The following is a 16,664-nucleotide window of genomic DNA, read 5'->3' as shown; positions in this document are numbered from 1 at the left end:
GGGCCACAGGCAAGCCCAGCCCGTGGAGAAACCCGGCCCAAGGGCAAAGAGCCCGAACCCTTCTGGATTTTCTAGCGGCTGGGACTTCTCGCTGTGGGTGGCAGGTGTTTGGCACCGGATGGGCCACCGTGCGGAGACTGTTGGGGATTCTGGAAGCCTTCTCCTCCAGAGCTCACCCTGCCTGGGCACCAGCTCTGCAGGTGTTGCGTTTAATGTTGTCCCAGAGGTCTCTTAGGCTGTCTTCATTTCTTTTCATTCTTTTTTCTTTAGTCTGTTCCGCAGCAGTGAATTCCACCGTTCTGTCTTCCAGGTCACTTATCTGTTCTTCTGCCTCCGTTATTCTGCTATTGATTCCTTCTAGTGTAGTTTTCATTTCAGTTATTGTATTGGTCATCTCTGTTTGTTTGTTCTTTAATTCTTCTAGGTCTTTGTTAATCATTTCTTGCATCTTCTCAATCTTTGCCTCCATTCTTATTCTGAGATCCTGGATCATCCTCACTATCATTATTCTGAATTCTTTTTCTGGAAGGTTGCCTATCTCCACTTCATTGAGTTGTTTTCTGGGGTTTTATCTTGTTCCTTCATCTGGTATGTAGCCGTCTGCCTTTTCATCTTGTCTGTCTTTCTGTAAATGTGGTTTTTGTTCCACAGGCTGCAGGATTGTAGTTTTCCTTGCTTCTGCTGTCTGCCCTCTGGTGGTTGAGGCTATCTAAGAGGCTTGATGGGAGGCTCTGATGGTGGGTACAGCTGACTGTTGCTGTGGTGGTCAGAGCTCAGTAAAACTTTAATCCACTTGACTGCTGATGGGTGGGGCTGGGTTCCCTCCCTGTTGGTTGTTTTGCCTGAGGCAAACCAACACTGGAGCCTACCTGGGCTCTTTGGTGGGGCTAATGGCAGACTCTGGGAGGGCTCATGCCAAGGAGTACTTCCCAGAACCTCCGCTGCCAGTGTCCTTGTCCCCACGGTGAAACAGAGCCAGCCCCCGCCTCTGCAGGAGACCCTCCAACACTAGCAGGTAGGTCTGGTTCAGCCTCCCCCAGGGTCACCGCTCCTTCCCCCGGGACCCGATGTGCACACTATTCCGTGTGCGCCCTCCAAGAGTGGGGTCTCTGTTTCCCCCAGTCCTGTCGAAGTCCTGCAATCAATTCCCACTAGGCTTCAAAGTCTGATTCTCTAGGAATTCCTCCTCCCGTTGCCGGACCCCCAGGTTGGGAAGCCTGACGTGGGGCTCAGAACCTCCACTCCAGTGGGTGGACTTCTGTGGTATAAGTGTTCGCCAGTCTGTGAGTCACCCACCCAGCAGTTATGGGATTTGATTTTATTGTGATTGCGCCCCCTCCTACCGTCTCATTGTGGCTTCTCCTTTGTCTTTGGATGTGGGGTATCTTTTTTGGTGAGTTTCAGTGTCTTCCTGTCGATGATTGTCCAGCAGCCAGTTGTGATTCTGGTGCTCTCGAAGAGGGAGTGAGAGAGCACGTCCTTCTACTCCGCCATCTTGGTTAATCTTCCCTATAACAGCCAGAATGTCTCTGGATGAAAAGAGAATAAAATAAAAGCCATATTTTTCACCTCCTCATTCCTCTAGTGGCTTCCTTTCATCTTCGTTTCTCTCTCAGTCCAAACCTGGTCAGTCTGATTCTCGCTTTCTGACCACTCTCACTATCTTTTTTTTTTTTTTAATTTTTATTTATTATTTATTTATTATGCTTATTTTTGGCTGTGTTGGGTCTTCGTTTTTGTGTGAGGGCTTTCTCCAGTTGCGGCGAGTGGGGGCCACTCTTCATCGCGGTGCGCGGGCCTGTCACTATCGCGGCCTCTCTTGTTGCGGAGCAGAGGCTCCAGACGCTCAGGCTCAGTAGTTGTGGCTCACGGGCCCAGTTGCTCCGCGGCATGTGGGATCTTCCCAGACCAGGGCTCGAACCCGTGTCCCCTGCATTGGCAGGCAGATTCTCAACCACTGCGCCACCAGGGAAGCCCTCTCACTATCTTTTGAAGCACAGAACCGTGAATCCACTCTTCCGATAAGTCTAAGATTCATGACATCTTCTGCACTCATAACTGAATTTCTAGACATCTCATTCCTGGGATAAGTTCCATCATTCCAGTTGCTTATAGGAATTCAAGACAACGTTAGTATACAATGTTCTGTTACATATCTTTGTTTTAGGACAAGCATACTGACCTTGAGGTGAGACTGAAGGAAACAACAAATCCAGGAAGAAAGTGTGAAAGAGAACGTTAGAAAAAACTTAGTGAGGGCGATATTCAGAAATAATATTATTCACAGACATAGACAAAATATAAAGCACAGGATTAGAGAAGGGAAAGGAGTCACACAGATTCTGCACTGGCAACAAAAATTAGTCATTTCAGATTTTCAACAAGTGTATTTTCATATTAGATTACACCACTGTACCTTAATGTAAGTTTCTAAAAGAACAAATTTTGTCTAAAATTTACCATTTCCTAGGGCAGGAAAAAAAGTAGTTTCTTAAACACAAAGGAAAAGAAAAGAAGGCTAGCTGCTCCCCTTCTCGTTTAAGTAGCTAACTGTGATCCTACAACGTCAGTCAGCTTAGTTCTATACACACCCATCTTAGAACTGACAACTCCTTTACCCACCCCAGTCCATGTCTTAGACCCAAGTCGTCCAGGAGCAAAAGCAGAAAAACACTGACAGCTTCAGTTATTCTGTAGAAAACAGAACTCTAATTCATTTGGAAGATTTTGAAATAATTTTCTCAAATGTGAAAATAATGTTTCCCTAATTACACCCATTATTTCTCATTCCAAATCTATCAAATCCACCCCAAAGGCGCAATCTAAAAGCAATAATGAAGACTATATGGCTCTATAAACATCAATTCATTTCCAATACTGCTCAGCAGAAAGAGATGCAAAGTAGCCATGCTTCCTATTCCTACCTTAGCACGAAGCCCCTGAGGTTCATTACTGCTTTTCATAACAACAGGCAGTTTTCCCTTTTTTAAAATTAATCAATTTCATTGAAAGTAGTATCGACATTATCCTCCAAATACTTAAGACTTCTAACAGCCAGTGCCATCCAGCTCACCTTCAGGATCTAAATTTTACTTTAAGAATCTAAAACAAGAAGTTTATTTCTTGAATGCAAGCACCATTTCAACTTGCACTTTAATGTTTTCTAATATTTCAGTACTAAAACGAGAGTTTTTTAAAACTCATTGTCAGAATAATGAAAGGCAAGGATAACAAGATTTATGATCGCCATCACATAAGATAAATAGATGAAAAACAGAGAAACAAAATGACAAACAAAACTCCTCACAACCACACAGCAAATACGTGGTGGATCCGTGAGAGGAATGTAGGTCTGCTGACACACCTCCTGGACATACTTTATATGTCCTATGATGCTTACAGACTCCTGAAGGGATCTACAAAAATCCACGGATCTTTGGCATTTGGAAAACAGTGTAGAATGCAGACAATGTTCAAAGTCAAAGAGAGGCCAATCATTTATCTAAATGACTGTTCCCAATGATCCTTTTTATTTTTGTTGGTTATGACACATTACGTTAGAATAATTTTAGATCAATGATGACACCCACTGAAATCTCATATAGATGCAAAGTTTTATATGAGACACGAGAAAATCCCTGAAAAAAGAAAAATTAAGCTTATTCCTGTCGAGAGTGAGCAACCTTAAGGATCTTTTTAACTATTTTACAGTTCAGGAGTCATATTTCACTTTGGCATCAAACTTTAGCTCTTGGGAAATAAATTTAGGAGAAAAAAATCTGCATATAGAATAACTATATATAATTCTAATGTTTCCAGTGTCAAGTAAAAATTTGAGGTAACCATCAGAATTTCTATCAAGACTGTAATAAATTATAAGGTGCTGAGCCCACAAGAAACTTTAGGAAGATGGCCTAATAGAACTGACTATGTAAAGCGGTGTGATTTATTCTTCTTTTAAATGAAATCAGTGAAATTCATCTAGGAGGAAGAAGGAAGAAACAAGTGGCCCCCCCCCAGAAAGCAAGCTGAAGCCAGCAGGATCTGATAAAGAACCAGTCGCCTTCCGTTACAACACTCGCAGCATCTCGTTTTCCCTTTTCCTTTTCGTTTTTTTAAACACAACCCATTCTCCCTCAAGAAAGCACACACAGTCACCACACTCATTTCTCCTGTATTCCAGCTACGTCAAGACCACATTCACCAACACTGTCCTTCGTGGATCAAAGATACATGACTATAAATTTAAAAGTACGGAAATGCTTTAAGGAACCATTTTCCTCATGAATTGTATACTAGTTTACGCCAAATCTATATACAGCTTAATATTAACTTCCCTATGGGAGATTTCTGAAGACATTAAGCTGAATGATCAATTCGGGATTTCTTTACAGAAAAAATATTTACAAATATGAAGATTAAATATGTAGGTTGATAGTCTCAGGTTATACTGTGCCACAGATGCCTGAATGTACTGTGATACCAATATAAAATCACAAACATAAAACCCACTTTCCAAATGAAAATGTCAACAAAAATTTTAGGTCAACCTAAGCAAATAAACTTTCAGGATGCAGTTAAAACAGTCAAATATCTAATGATAATAGTAAACATATTCATCTGGTTACACACATTTAAAATGGAATACATGAGAAGATAACATTAATTTGGAAATACTTCCTTCCACCCCCAGCCACTGAAATAATTTTATTCACTCTCTTTGTGCACATCTTCAATATCAATTCACCAAAGGAAGAAGATGTGTCATTACTTTATGTATTACCAAGAAATAAAAAATATATATACCAATTAAATCACGCCATTATTTATTCACGGATCCCAGTTTCAGTGATGTTAAAATGTAAAAATACAAGTTAGAATTGGTATTTCACTGTGACAGAAGAGGAGAGAGGTTATCTATACTTTTGTTTAACCTGCAGATAGAAAAGTAATCCTACTGAATTATATTAAATAAGAATAGTTAATGCATATGCGTTTACTTATATTTTTACAGAAAGAAAAGTATATGGGCAATGGTAAACATATTACAAACATATAGAAGAAACAAATATAAAAATATATTCACTATAACAAACAAGGGTATAAGGGACTATTAAATCTCCATCTGTTTGATCAACGGTCTGAATGTGCGGGGGATGGAAAGATAAAAGTGAAGAAATGTGGGATGATTAGACAGTAAAATGAGAAAGGAGCTGTGTCTCTACGTTTTAATGTATGTATTTATTGGGCCCACAACAATGTACAGTCCTGGGACAGAATGTGATAGATACTATAACAAAAGCACACACACACAAAAAAAAAAAAAAAAGGAAAGAGACATTACTACCTAAGAGAGGTCAGTAAAGTTTTTTTTTTTCCCCCAAAAAAGATAACAATTAAAAGGGGTCAAATCCCCACAAATGAATAAGGGGAAAGAAAATTTTAGTCAAAGAGAAAATACTCAGAAAAAGCAGATAACAAAAAAGCATTCATTTCCTAATTCTAAAGCCCAGTTTTAAAGAAAACAAAGAGTTAAATCTACTAATATCAGACCAAAAGTTGGAAATATCTTGTAAACTCTAAGTTTGCCAACACATTTTGAAAGATTTATAAAAAATAAAAATAACTCCATTTTCATTACATAAAATTTCAGGTACTAGTAAGCTTTAAAAGCAAATAAAAAAACTTAAAAGGTCATATCCTCGAGCCATGAGGATTTAAGCCTAGCAACTATCTTCCCTAAATTCTCCAAATACCACCAGAGAAGTACTTTCTCTTACACATGCACGCGTGCAAATAACACCACAGACTAAATCTCACTCCCGGCATGATGGGAAAACGACCCCATTCTTTGTGTTCAAGCTCAGTTCATTATGTTCATCTTGAACTACAGAAGTATAGATTCCTCTCACTTACCAAAATGAGGTTAACAGTTACTGCTGTAGCAATTTAGACAAGTTAATTCAGGGGCTAACTACCTTGAGCCTGAATTCTGAGCAAACTGGGAACACCCTTGCTTTAAAAAAAAAAATCAAGCAGCTCCAAATCTTATGAATACATCATATACCAGTTTTTTAATAGAGCCAGTTGTTTATAAACCAGAATGTAGTTCCCTTGCAAACATTATAAACACAGGTTAAGTTTTCTTGCTAGTCCACAAAATTTAAGTTTAATCATGATGTAAAAGCCTAGAACTAATAGTTCTAGATGAGGTCTGGAAAAGACAGTTAGCAAAGAAAATGAAAGCAACCATCACAAAGCAGAAAAACTAAGTTTCCTCCTAATAAAAACCTAATATAAATCTACTTACGAGACTGGCCCCAAAATGTGCTTATGTACCTATACGTGTGTGTGTGTGTGTGTGTGTGTGTGTGTGTGTGTGTGTGTGTAAATAACAACACTGATTCCTGGTTCTCTTGCCTTTGTCAGAATAGTACCAGTAGCAGCACACTATCCTGGCTTTCCCTCTCCATTTTACATCTCCATCTACGCTACAGTTCTAGGACCTAAAATTAGGAGCCTAGGATCCAAAACAACCTGCTAGCCTTCTATCCAAACAACCTCTCAAGCCATTATCATTTAATACTGGTCACAAAAATTAGAAGACCAGACTTAAGAGTCTGAAGTTCAACAAGAAGCCCCTTTTCCGTAATAATTCTGTATCCTGGGGCACACATTAATTGAGTATGTTAAGTATTACTTCCCAGGAGAGCTCAACCAGACCGCAAATGGAAACCTCCTCACTGAAATTTCTAGGTACCGGCAAGCTGTGGAAGAACGCCTCTGCCAGCATTGCCTACAGAGGAAAAGTCCGCTCCTTGCTGGAGCTTTCGTCTTCTGAGGCTAGATGATAAACTCCTTGAAGGCAGAGATTTTGTTTGCTTTGTTCCCTGTTGTGTCCCCAGAGCCCAGAACAGTGACCAGCAAATAAGAGCCTTCATAAGTAGAAAAATTCATTCATTCATTAATGAAGAAGGAAAGGGTATATACTTTGTGGCAAAGAGGAGAGTGAGTTACGAAGAGAGAAAAACTAAACTCACAGGTTGGCTATTATTCTCAAGAGCTTGATAACTACAAATCTTACTAACAGTAGTGTTTTTAGAGATGCATATTTAAAGGGAGAGTAACCAGGTAAAAGGAATAAGGAATAAAAAGAACTTTAGGGTTTTCAAAGATTAAACATGTCTAAGAAAACATGTCCTTTCTTCTCATCTTTTAATCCCTCTTATAAATTTCAAAACACAACCCCAAATGAAATCTACATCCATTAAAATTCCAGTTTTTATATTCCCACAAATCAGGAAATACAGTAAATCCAAATTTCTTATAAATTATTTAAGTTACACAATAATATTCTATTATTCTTTACATCACTGAAAATTCCTAACTTTCATAAACCAAAGGCAATCCTTGATACCTAAATTATGTGAAAAATCAGAAGATGGGTGTCATTCTCCAAACATAAAAGTTTCTAAGTGGGATGCTGAATGTAATTTAAATAAACCTCACATTAGAGTAAATTGAGGATTTCTAGTGCAAACACCAAACTCTGCAGATTCATTAGTGCTTCTGTATCAGAAAAAAAAAGGTAATAAAGCAAATACAGAAGCAAAATTATGCACGGGGGATAATGCTCCCAGTATACTGCCATGGCATGGGTATTTAGCTAAAGGGACATGAGTGAAAGAGCAGACAACAAGCAATTCTTTCAGGAGTCTGAAAAGATACTACTATCAGAATTTCATCAGCCTACATTACTAAACATTTTAAACATTATGCCAAAGAAAAGGCTATTCGTCGTGCATCTAAATAGAAACCATAATATGCTCACTTTAGAAGAGAAATATTCAATTTACATTTTGGGTTCCTCATGCTAATCGAAATCAACCTACTTATATAACATGTCAATCTTTAGGTTTGTTTTTACTATTATTTTCTCCCTTAAAATCATCTGTGGAGACTATCCAGAACCGGCAGGTGATGACTTTCTTGAAGTGTCAACCTGGGTAGGCTACAGCACCCAGTTAACTTAATCCAACACTAATCTACATGTTGCTATGAAGGTATTTTGTGGATATAAGTAAAGCCTACAATCCATTTAAGTAAAGGAGATTACTATCCCAGATAATCGAAGTGGGCATATCTCAATTCTTTGGAAGGCCCTAAAAGCAGGTTTCCCAAGGAAAGAAAAGAAATTTTGCCTGCGGACCACCGTTCTGGCCCATGCCCACGGGAGTTCTATCCTGCAGGTGATCTCCTCCTGACAGCTTTCCCATACACATTTCAGACTCGCTTAGCCAGCTGCTGACAATCATGCAAGACAATTCCTTGTAATAAAACGGATATATATGTATCATATATATATAAACATATGTATGTATCTCTCCTACTGGTTCTGCCTCTCTGGTTGAACTCCAACTGATACACACCACAGTACGGAATATAAATTTAGAAATAGTACTTCTTCGATTTAATTGGGAAAAGTATTTTGTATTTGCAGATGTATGGGTAGGCCTACATAATCCTCGTTTTAAAATTACAGTAGCTCAAGACACTGGTACAACACTAAATCATCTGACAGGAACTACCATTGTTCTGTAAGAGCAGTGTAAGGGACTATTTGTTTTTCTCAAGACCACAAAGAATAAGTCTGGGAATTCTTCATGATTTAATCTAAACCTATTAATATTGGAGAATCTTACATAAGTACTAGGAAATTTTAAAAGAATAATAAGAATTTTCTTTAGCCCAATGGTAACATTCTGCTGTCATTTTTGCACTTAGAAGGTGGCTGAACACCCAGTAAAAATGCATGCTACTTCCTGAATCAGGGTGTGGCACTACAGCTGCATCGCCTGAGAGGCTACTACTTAAAGGGCACTCCAGCAAAAGAACCACCACATAAAAGATGGGCTAGAAACCAAGAATAAGACAATTATATCCAACAATATCAGAATCTTAGCAGAGAGAACACATACTTTATCCACAAGCAATGGACCTAAGAGGTACTGTTCAACTGGATATATAACCGGCTGGTCTTTAATTCTGATCAAGCAAAACCCCCAGCAAGCCCCAGCAGCAGCAAGAGTGGCAGCAGCAACTCCTCGAGTACAGAACTGTAGCCTTACTGAACACTCACTTTCCCAGGAAGTCCCAAACAAACCCCCCCGACGGTGCAGGGACAGAAATGTGGCGTGGAAGGTACAAAGTGCGGGAGGCTGGCTTTCTGGGAAACAGCATGGCCAAGAGGGAGATGAACACAGACAGACACAGAGACCAAAACCCCAATGGAATAGGACCAGGATAAGACAAGCCAAAAGAAAGGTGAAGAAACTCAGATGATGAATGACAGGGAGCCAGACACCCACACCCAGGAAACAGTGGGACAGCAACATAAGAAGCAAACGGTTAGTAAGAAACACAGCAGCCACGCACACGCAGCTCAGTACTAAAACTCTGGGAAGAAAAGGCATAAAATAATTCCAATCATCTTTTATTCCCCTCTTAAACTATGCTGCTCAATAACAAATTACAAAGCCAGTAGCAATTGAGTTTTTAAAACTGTTTCTTTTCTTGGTAGCCAGGAAACTGTGTGTTGAATCTTAAAAGAAGATTACAATGTTACATGACCAGAGGACAAAATTCTATAGTATTTGTTCAAATTTATAAGTAATATTCTGTGGAAAGAACAGATCATTTACAACTCTTTCCCCAAACGTGAGAAATATAGTGGCTAATAAAAGCTATCTGGTGTGCTTTGGATATCAAATATAGATTTAATTCTACTTCTTACTCTCGTTCAAATCACGTCCATCTCCCAAAATCAGTACTGGGTCCAAAAACGAATTGAAACATTTTTCAAGCAAGGTATCTGGAATAGCAAGCAATAATTTCAATGCAGAGTTCTAACACAAAAAAATCAAACTGAAAAATAAAACTTTATCAAGAAATTTCTTTTCTGAAAGACTGAAATACATTTAGTGGGAAGTCACTAATCCATCAGAAGTATCGTATTTTAAAATCTATGAAATTAAGATTTGAATAAAAGTCTGATTTCAAAAAATAAATAAATAAATAAATTAAATAAAAATAAATTACATCTATGAAGTACTGCTGTTGATTTTAGTGTGACACAAAAGCAAAGAAAGGCATGTACTTATGTAAGTATGTAACGAGAGAGAGTGTGTGTGTGTGTGTGTGTGTGCGCACGTGCACGTGTGCTGGGGGTAAAGATGCAGTGCAAACAGGGAAGACGTACAAAAAACATACATAATCTAATCTTGAGACTCTGATAATTTGTTAATTCTGACTTAAAGAACTTTATCCACCCATCTTATCCAGAACCAGACCAGAAAACACGAATAGAGTTAATATCAAAATAAGAGGAAACAAATGAGTAGGTGATCAGCTCATTCATTCACACTTTCAACTTAGTGAAGAAGAATTGTGAGGGTTGGACTTTATCCTTTTAGTTTTTTGAAAATCAAAATTCTATGGGTACAGAACAAGAGGAAAAAGTTACTTCTAGGGGAAAATATCAAGTCTACCAATATCCTAAAAATTTAAAACTTAGTAAACAACTTATGAAAGTAGTCTACTACTTCCCAACATTCAAGAGCATGAAAATAAAATACTTCTAAGAATCAGGCTCAAAGGAGTCACACGGATTAATGACTTCATTCTGTCACTGCCAGTCTCTCTGACTGTTCAGAATACAGTGATTAATGCAGTTCTACTGGAAGAACTATTTCTATGCACTTGTGAATTTATGTTAAATACATGGTGTAAAGGAAGAGGCCAAGAAGCATACGCTTTATCTTTAGTACAAAATACCCTAACAAGAAAAAAAGGCAAAGAAAATTCCAAGAGAGCTATCTGGCTGGTTCTGTTTAAACAAAGCTCATTCTGAAGAAGTCAAAGTCAGAGCTCAATAAAAAATCACATCCAAGTCTCCTAACTTGTCCTCAAAATGTCCCTCCTTCTAAATTTGACCTATGTACCAATGTAATAGCTTGCTTCTCCACAATACAGAGTCTAAAAATCCACAGCCCAAAAGAGCAACGGCTCAACATAAAAGGTCTAAACCAATTAAAAATTTTAACTCCTTAAACTTGAGGTTCATTTGTTCCTTAAACAGATAAATAAATAATGAGAGAGCAAGTGGCTATCTGCACTCTCTTGATTAGCCAGTAGAACACTTTAACTTCTTAATCAATGAATACTTTCTTTCCAATCAATGATGCTGAAGTCCATAGCTTCCCAATCTATTCCCACTCCGTGTTGCCATTCAGAGACTGCAACAGTGAAGTTACACTGACTTAGAATAAAAAGTAGGTAATAAAGTAAATTCAGAGAGGCAGATATATTGGAAAAATATGTCCCGAAAAGTACATAGTTTTAAAACCATCCTTCAACCTCTCTAACATAGAGAGTGCCTCTTCAGCTTCCCTTTCCTTACCTTTCCAACTCAGCAATCTTCTTATCTTTGTCATTCTTCTCATTTTCCACCTCCTTCAAGATTTCCAAGAGGCGGTCAACTTCTGCCTGGGCCTTGCTAGAGTCATCTTTGTACCTGGCAATCTCTCTCCCCAACTGCTGTATTCGATCACTCATCTCTGGACTGGCTCTGGCTTCCGATGCTGCCTCGTGTGCCTACAAAGAAAATGTCCAAATTCTATCAGATATACATACAGTGGCAGTGGGCAAACCATGTCCCCAAAAGCCACCTATACTCCAATTTCAACAGGGGATTATCAAACATCTAATAGCTAGTCTTCAATTTATAAGGTTCTTCTCTGCTTAAATATTACATAGACAAAATATCACTACACAGTTACATTTTTTTTTTTTATAACTGGAAGTTTGTACCTTTTGACCACCTCCACCCATTATACAAACACACACACACACACACACAGCCCTCCATTTCTGACAACTACCAATCTGGTCTCTGTATCTATGAGTTCAGTTTTTGGTTGGTTTTTGGTTTTTACATTCCACATATAAGTGAGATCATACAGTATTTGTCTTTCTCTGTCTGACTTACTTCACTGCCCTGCTTTTAAAATGTAATAATGCTAGGGAAGCACTTATCTACTAGAATGGGATAAAATCTGAAATATGATATTTAACAATTATTCTGGGTCTTACATTTTATTACTAGACTCTTATCTCAATCTTACATTAGGAAATATGCTCTCATTTATTTTGAGACATTTTTTTAAAGTCAAAGGGTTTTTTATTTTCAATAAGGCAATTTCCAATATAAATTAAGTTTAGAAACAGACATGATAAAATAGTCAAATTCATTCAACATCTAGCAGAACTGAAAAAGCTGTATAAGACAGGTATGTTGTTAATTAAGATCTCTGTGATCTACTTTCAAATTCCTGGGCATAGGTTAACTTACTGATTCCATAAACAGTTATGTGTTAATGAATAAAACTAAAGCTGATGCCCAAATATAATTAATATATTGTTTTTATTATATTATTATTTTAGATTTTATTCTAAACAGCAAAATTCATACAAATACCTTCATAAAACAAGAATGAGTAGGCCTGTTCCATACGGGAAGCTACTGGAACTTCAGTTCCAACATGTAAAAAACTCAGAAGTCATCACTACTATTTTTACAAGAAAAAGTTGAAAAACAGAAAATCAATGAGTTTTCTAGGACCTATCAGAGAACTGAGGTCACAGGAAAAATTACCCCTCCAACATCAAGAGACACTGGCAAACCCACAGAGCTGAAGCTGAGATCTGCTCACCTGGAGCAGAAGCTGTGAGCAGAAACACTGAAGTGGTAATTTTAAGGAACTGCTGGGGGCTGAGTGTGGACATACAAGCAAACGAGTGAGGAAAGTCCCAGGGCTGGCGGTTTTAGGGGGGCCCATACTTTCATGGGCTTTAATCCAGGAACCACACCAGGGTCTCACAGTGAAGAGCCAACAAAAATCCCCTTGTGGTTCTGGCTGCAGGAGGGGAAGAGTAACAATTGTGAAATATGCCCAAAGTGTACTCTATCCAAAGACAGACCCTCAGGAGTAAAAATTTTAACAGAGCTTTGTCCTACCTGGGGAAAGGGCATTTCTCCCACTCTAGCCCCTGCTAGTAAAAAATAAGACTCATATATTTGACACAGATGTTGGAATTACCAGACAGGGAATTTAAAGTAACTATGATAAATAGCTAAAGGCACAGGACTTCCCTGGTGGTCCAGCAGTTAAGAATCCGTCTTCCAGTGCGGGGGACACGGGTTTGATCCCCGGTCAGAGAACTAAGATCCCACATGCCGCAGGGCAACTAAGCCCGCGCGCCGCCACTACGGAGCCCCCACGCCTCAACTAGAGAGGCTGCATCCCACAAATGACAGAGCCCATGCGCTCTGGAGCCCGTGCGCCACAACTAGAGAGCCCGTGCATCACAATGAAGATCCCGCATGCCACAACTAAGACCCAACACAGACAAAAAAATAAATAAATAAAATAAATAAATATTTTTAAAAAATAGTTAAAGGCGCTACGGGGAAAAGGAGACAACACCCAAGAGTAGAGGGGCAATGTAAGCAGAAAAATGGACACTCCAAAGAAGAATGAGAAGGAAATGCCACATATTAAAAACATGGAAGATCTTGCTTATAATGTGGAATCTGAAAAAGGTGAACTCAGAAAAGCAGAGGGTAGAAGGGTGGTTGCCAGGGGCTGGGGGTGGGGAAATGGGAAGATGTTGGTCAAAGTGTACAAACTTTCAGTTATAAGATGAATAAGTCCTGGGGATCTAACGTATAGGATATTGACTCTAGTTAACAATGTTGTGTTGCATACTTGAAATCTGCTAAGAGAATACATCTTAAAAAGTGTTCTCAACAACCTAAGTGTCCATCAGTGGATGAATAGATAAGAAAATGTGGTATGTACGTACGTATGTATGTATACACACACAGGAATATTACTCAGCCATAAAAAAGGGGGAAAGTCTCTTCATTGGCCACAATATGGATGGACCTTGAGAACGTGCTAAATGAGATAAGTCAGACAGAGTAGATAAATGTCATTATGATTGCACTTACATATGGAATCTAAAACAAAAACAAAAAGACCAAGCTCACAGAAAAGACCGGTAGCCTGCCAGAAGTGGGGAGTCAGAGGTGGGCGACATGGGTGAAGGGGACCAGAAGGTACACATTTCCAGTTACAAAACAGTAAGTCCTGGGGATGTGATGTACAGCATGGTGACTATAAATATGTGCTGCATATGTCAAAGTTGCTAAGAGAATAAATCTTAAAAGTTCTCATCACAAGAAAAAAAATTTATAACTGTATACTGATGGATGTTCAATAGATTTACTGTGGTGATGATTTTGCAATATATACAAATATTGAGTTGTTATGCTGTACACCAGAAACTAATAAAATGTTATATGTCAATTATACTACAATTTTTAAAAAGTGTTCTCACCACACACACGAAAAAAGGTAACTATTTAAGGTTGATGAATGTGTTAATTAGCTTGACTGTGGTAACCATTTCACAATGCATACACAGATGAAAGCATCATGTTGTACACCTTAAATATATACAATTTTTGGCATTGAAAAAGCTGAGGAAAAAGAAAAGAGTGAAAATGTATATTGCAAACTCTAGAGCAACCTATATTTAGGTTGGAGGAGGGCGTTGTGGGAGCAGTGTAATAGGAAAACATCACTAATTAATTAAAATGAAAAGTTACAGTTGTCCAGAATGAAAGAAGGGAAAATACGAAAAGTAAAATGGCAATTAGCAGAAAAACAAGTAATAAATCAGAGTAGGGGGAAGCCACCAAGTCCTCTACCCAAAGATAACTTTATTTTTTCTCATGAACCTAAACACAAAGTTTAAGAGATCATAAAAATGGCCAGCTATAGAAGTATCATAACAAGGAGATTAAAAATAAACAAAGAGAAAATGTGGGATTGCCATAAATAGGCGAGTTTGGAATATTAGTGAATAACATTTATTACTCTTGACAGTTACTGCTCAGTTTCATAATCCTAAATACATCTAACAGTCTTACCTTCAATATTCCGGTATTTAATAGAAAATTACCTCCACTTCTTTAGTGACGGGGAAAAAAGTCAATTACCAAATCTGAATTAGTTAATCTCAAAAAAAGTATTTTCCTACTTATTCAAAAGTAACTTTAAGCTACTGGATTTTCTTCCTTTCCTTAGCTTAAGAATATGACTTCATTTCTGGCATACCCTAAATAATGATTCATCACAAGCTGTTCATGCTGAACACACCCAATATATGTCAAAAGAACACCACCAAGTCTCAAGACTAGGCTGGGCCCCCTTCTCATCAGTAATCACATGAACTGGACCCAGTTAATCAGAGTTGGTAACTCAGAGATAATAAGTATGAAAGTGCTTTGAAAACCACAAACTGCCATATAAATATTAGAGAGGTGTAAATCAATGAAATGGATAGTAAATACCTGTACCAAATTCTAATATGCACCGGTATGGGTGACTATCACTGTTAAATTATCTCTTTCCAGGAAGCCTAATGCTAATAGAAGAAAAATATCAGATAACTGAGATTTTTACATTGTGGTCTTACATTTCATCTATAAAGGAGCTGCATATTTTAATCTTACTCTGAATTGCCAATTTTCTAAGAGTCTGGGGACTCTCAGGAGTAAAGTAAAATAGGATAAGAATGCCAAGAGAATTAATCAAGGTATAAATGGTATTTTGAATTTTAGGAGATTATTACTCCACTGGTAAGTTATTCCATATGGACACTATAGAGTTTTCTACTATGCTGTTATTTAAGGCAAAGCAAGAACAGTAATCAAGACAGTATGGGACTGGCACAAAAACAGAAATACAGATCAATGGAACAGGGTAAAAAGCCCAGAGATAAACCCACTCACATATGGTCACCTTTTTCTTGATAAAGGAGGCAAGAATATACAATGGAGAAAAGACAGCCTCTTCAATAAATGGTGCTGGGAAAACTGGACAGCTACATGTAAAAGAATGAAAGCAGAACACTCCCTAACACCATACACAAAAATAGACTCAAAATGGGTTAAAGACCTAAATGTAAGGCCAGACACTATCAAACTCTTAGAGGAAAACAGAGACAGAACACTCTATGACATAAATCACAGCAAGATCCTTTTTGACCCACCTCCTAGAGAAATGGAAATAAAAACAAAAATAAACAAATGGGACCTAATGAAACTTCAAAGCTTTTGCACAGCAAAGGAAACCGTAAACAAGACGAAAAGACAACCCTTGGAATGGGAGAAAATATTTGCAAACGAATCAACGGACAAAGGATTAATCTCCAAAATATATAAACAGCTCATTCAGCTCAATATTAAAGAAACAAACACCCCAATCCAAAAATGGGCAGAAGACCTAAATAGACATTTCTCCAAAGAAGATATACAGATGGCCAACAAACACATGAAAGGATGCTCAACATCACTAATCATTAGAGAAATGCAAATCCAAACTACAATGAGGTATCACCTCACACCAGTCAGAATGGCCATTATCAAAAAATCTACAAACAATAAATGCTGGAGAGGGTGTGGAGAAAAGGGAACCCACTTGCACTGTTGGTGGGAATGTAAATTGATACAACCACTATGGAGAACAGTAGGGAGA

General features: G+C 38.1%; 1 protein-coding gene across 1 annotated transcript in view; it reads right to left on the bottom strand.

The window, feature by feature from the left end:
• Nucleotides 1-212: 212 nt before the first annotated feature.
• The window catches only part of LOC130707183 (ELKS/Rab6-interacting/CAST family member 1-like), a 112,976-nt gene continuing 96,524 nt past the window's right edge, over nucleotides 213-16,664 (bottom strand). The window contains 2 exon segments of the mRNA XM_057540404.1: nucleotides 213-1,529; nucleotides 11,459-11,652. Of these exon segments, the coding sequence (XP_057396387.1) occupies nucleotides 1,340-1,529; nucleotides 11,459-11,652 (384 nt within the window). The 3' untranslated portion in view covers nucleotides 213-1,339.

This window comes from Balaenoptera acutorostrata, chromosome 2 (genome assembly GCF_949987535.1).
Source record: "Balaenoptera acutorostrata chromosome 2, mBalAcu1.1, whole genome shotgun sequence".
Taxonomy (NCBI): Eukaryota; Metazoa; Chordata; class Mammalia; order Artiodactyla; family Balaenopteridae; genus Balaenoptera; species Balaenoptera acutorostrata.
Note: the sequence above shows the minus strand (reverse complement) of the source record. Positions and strands in the feature narration are given on the sequence as shown.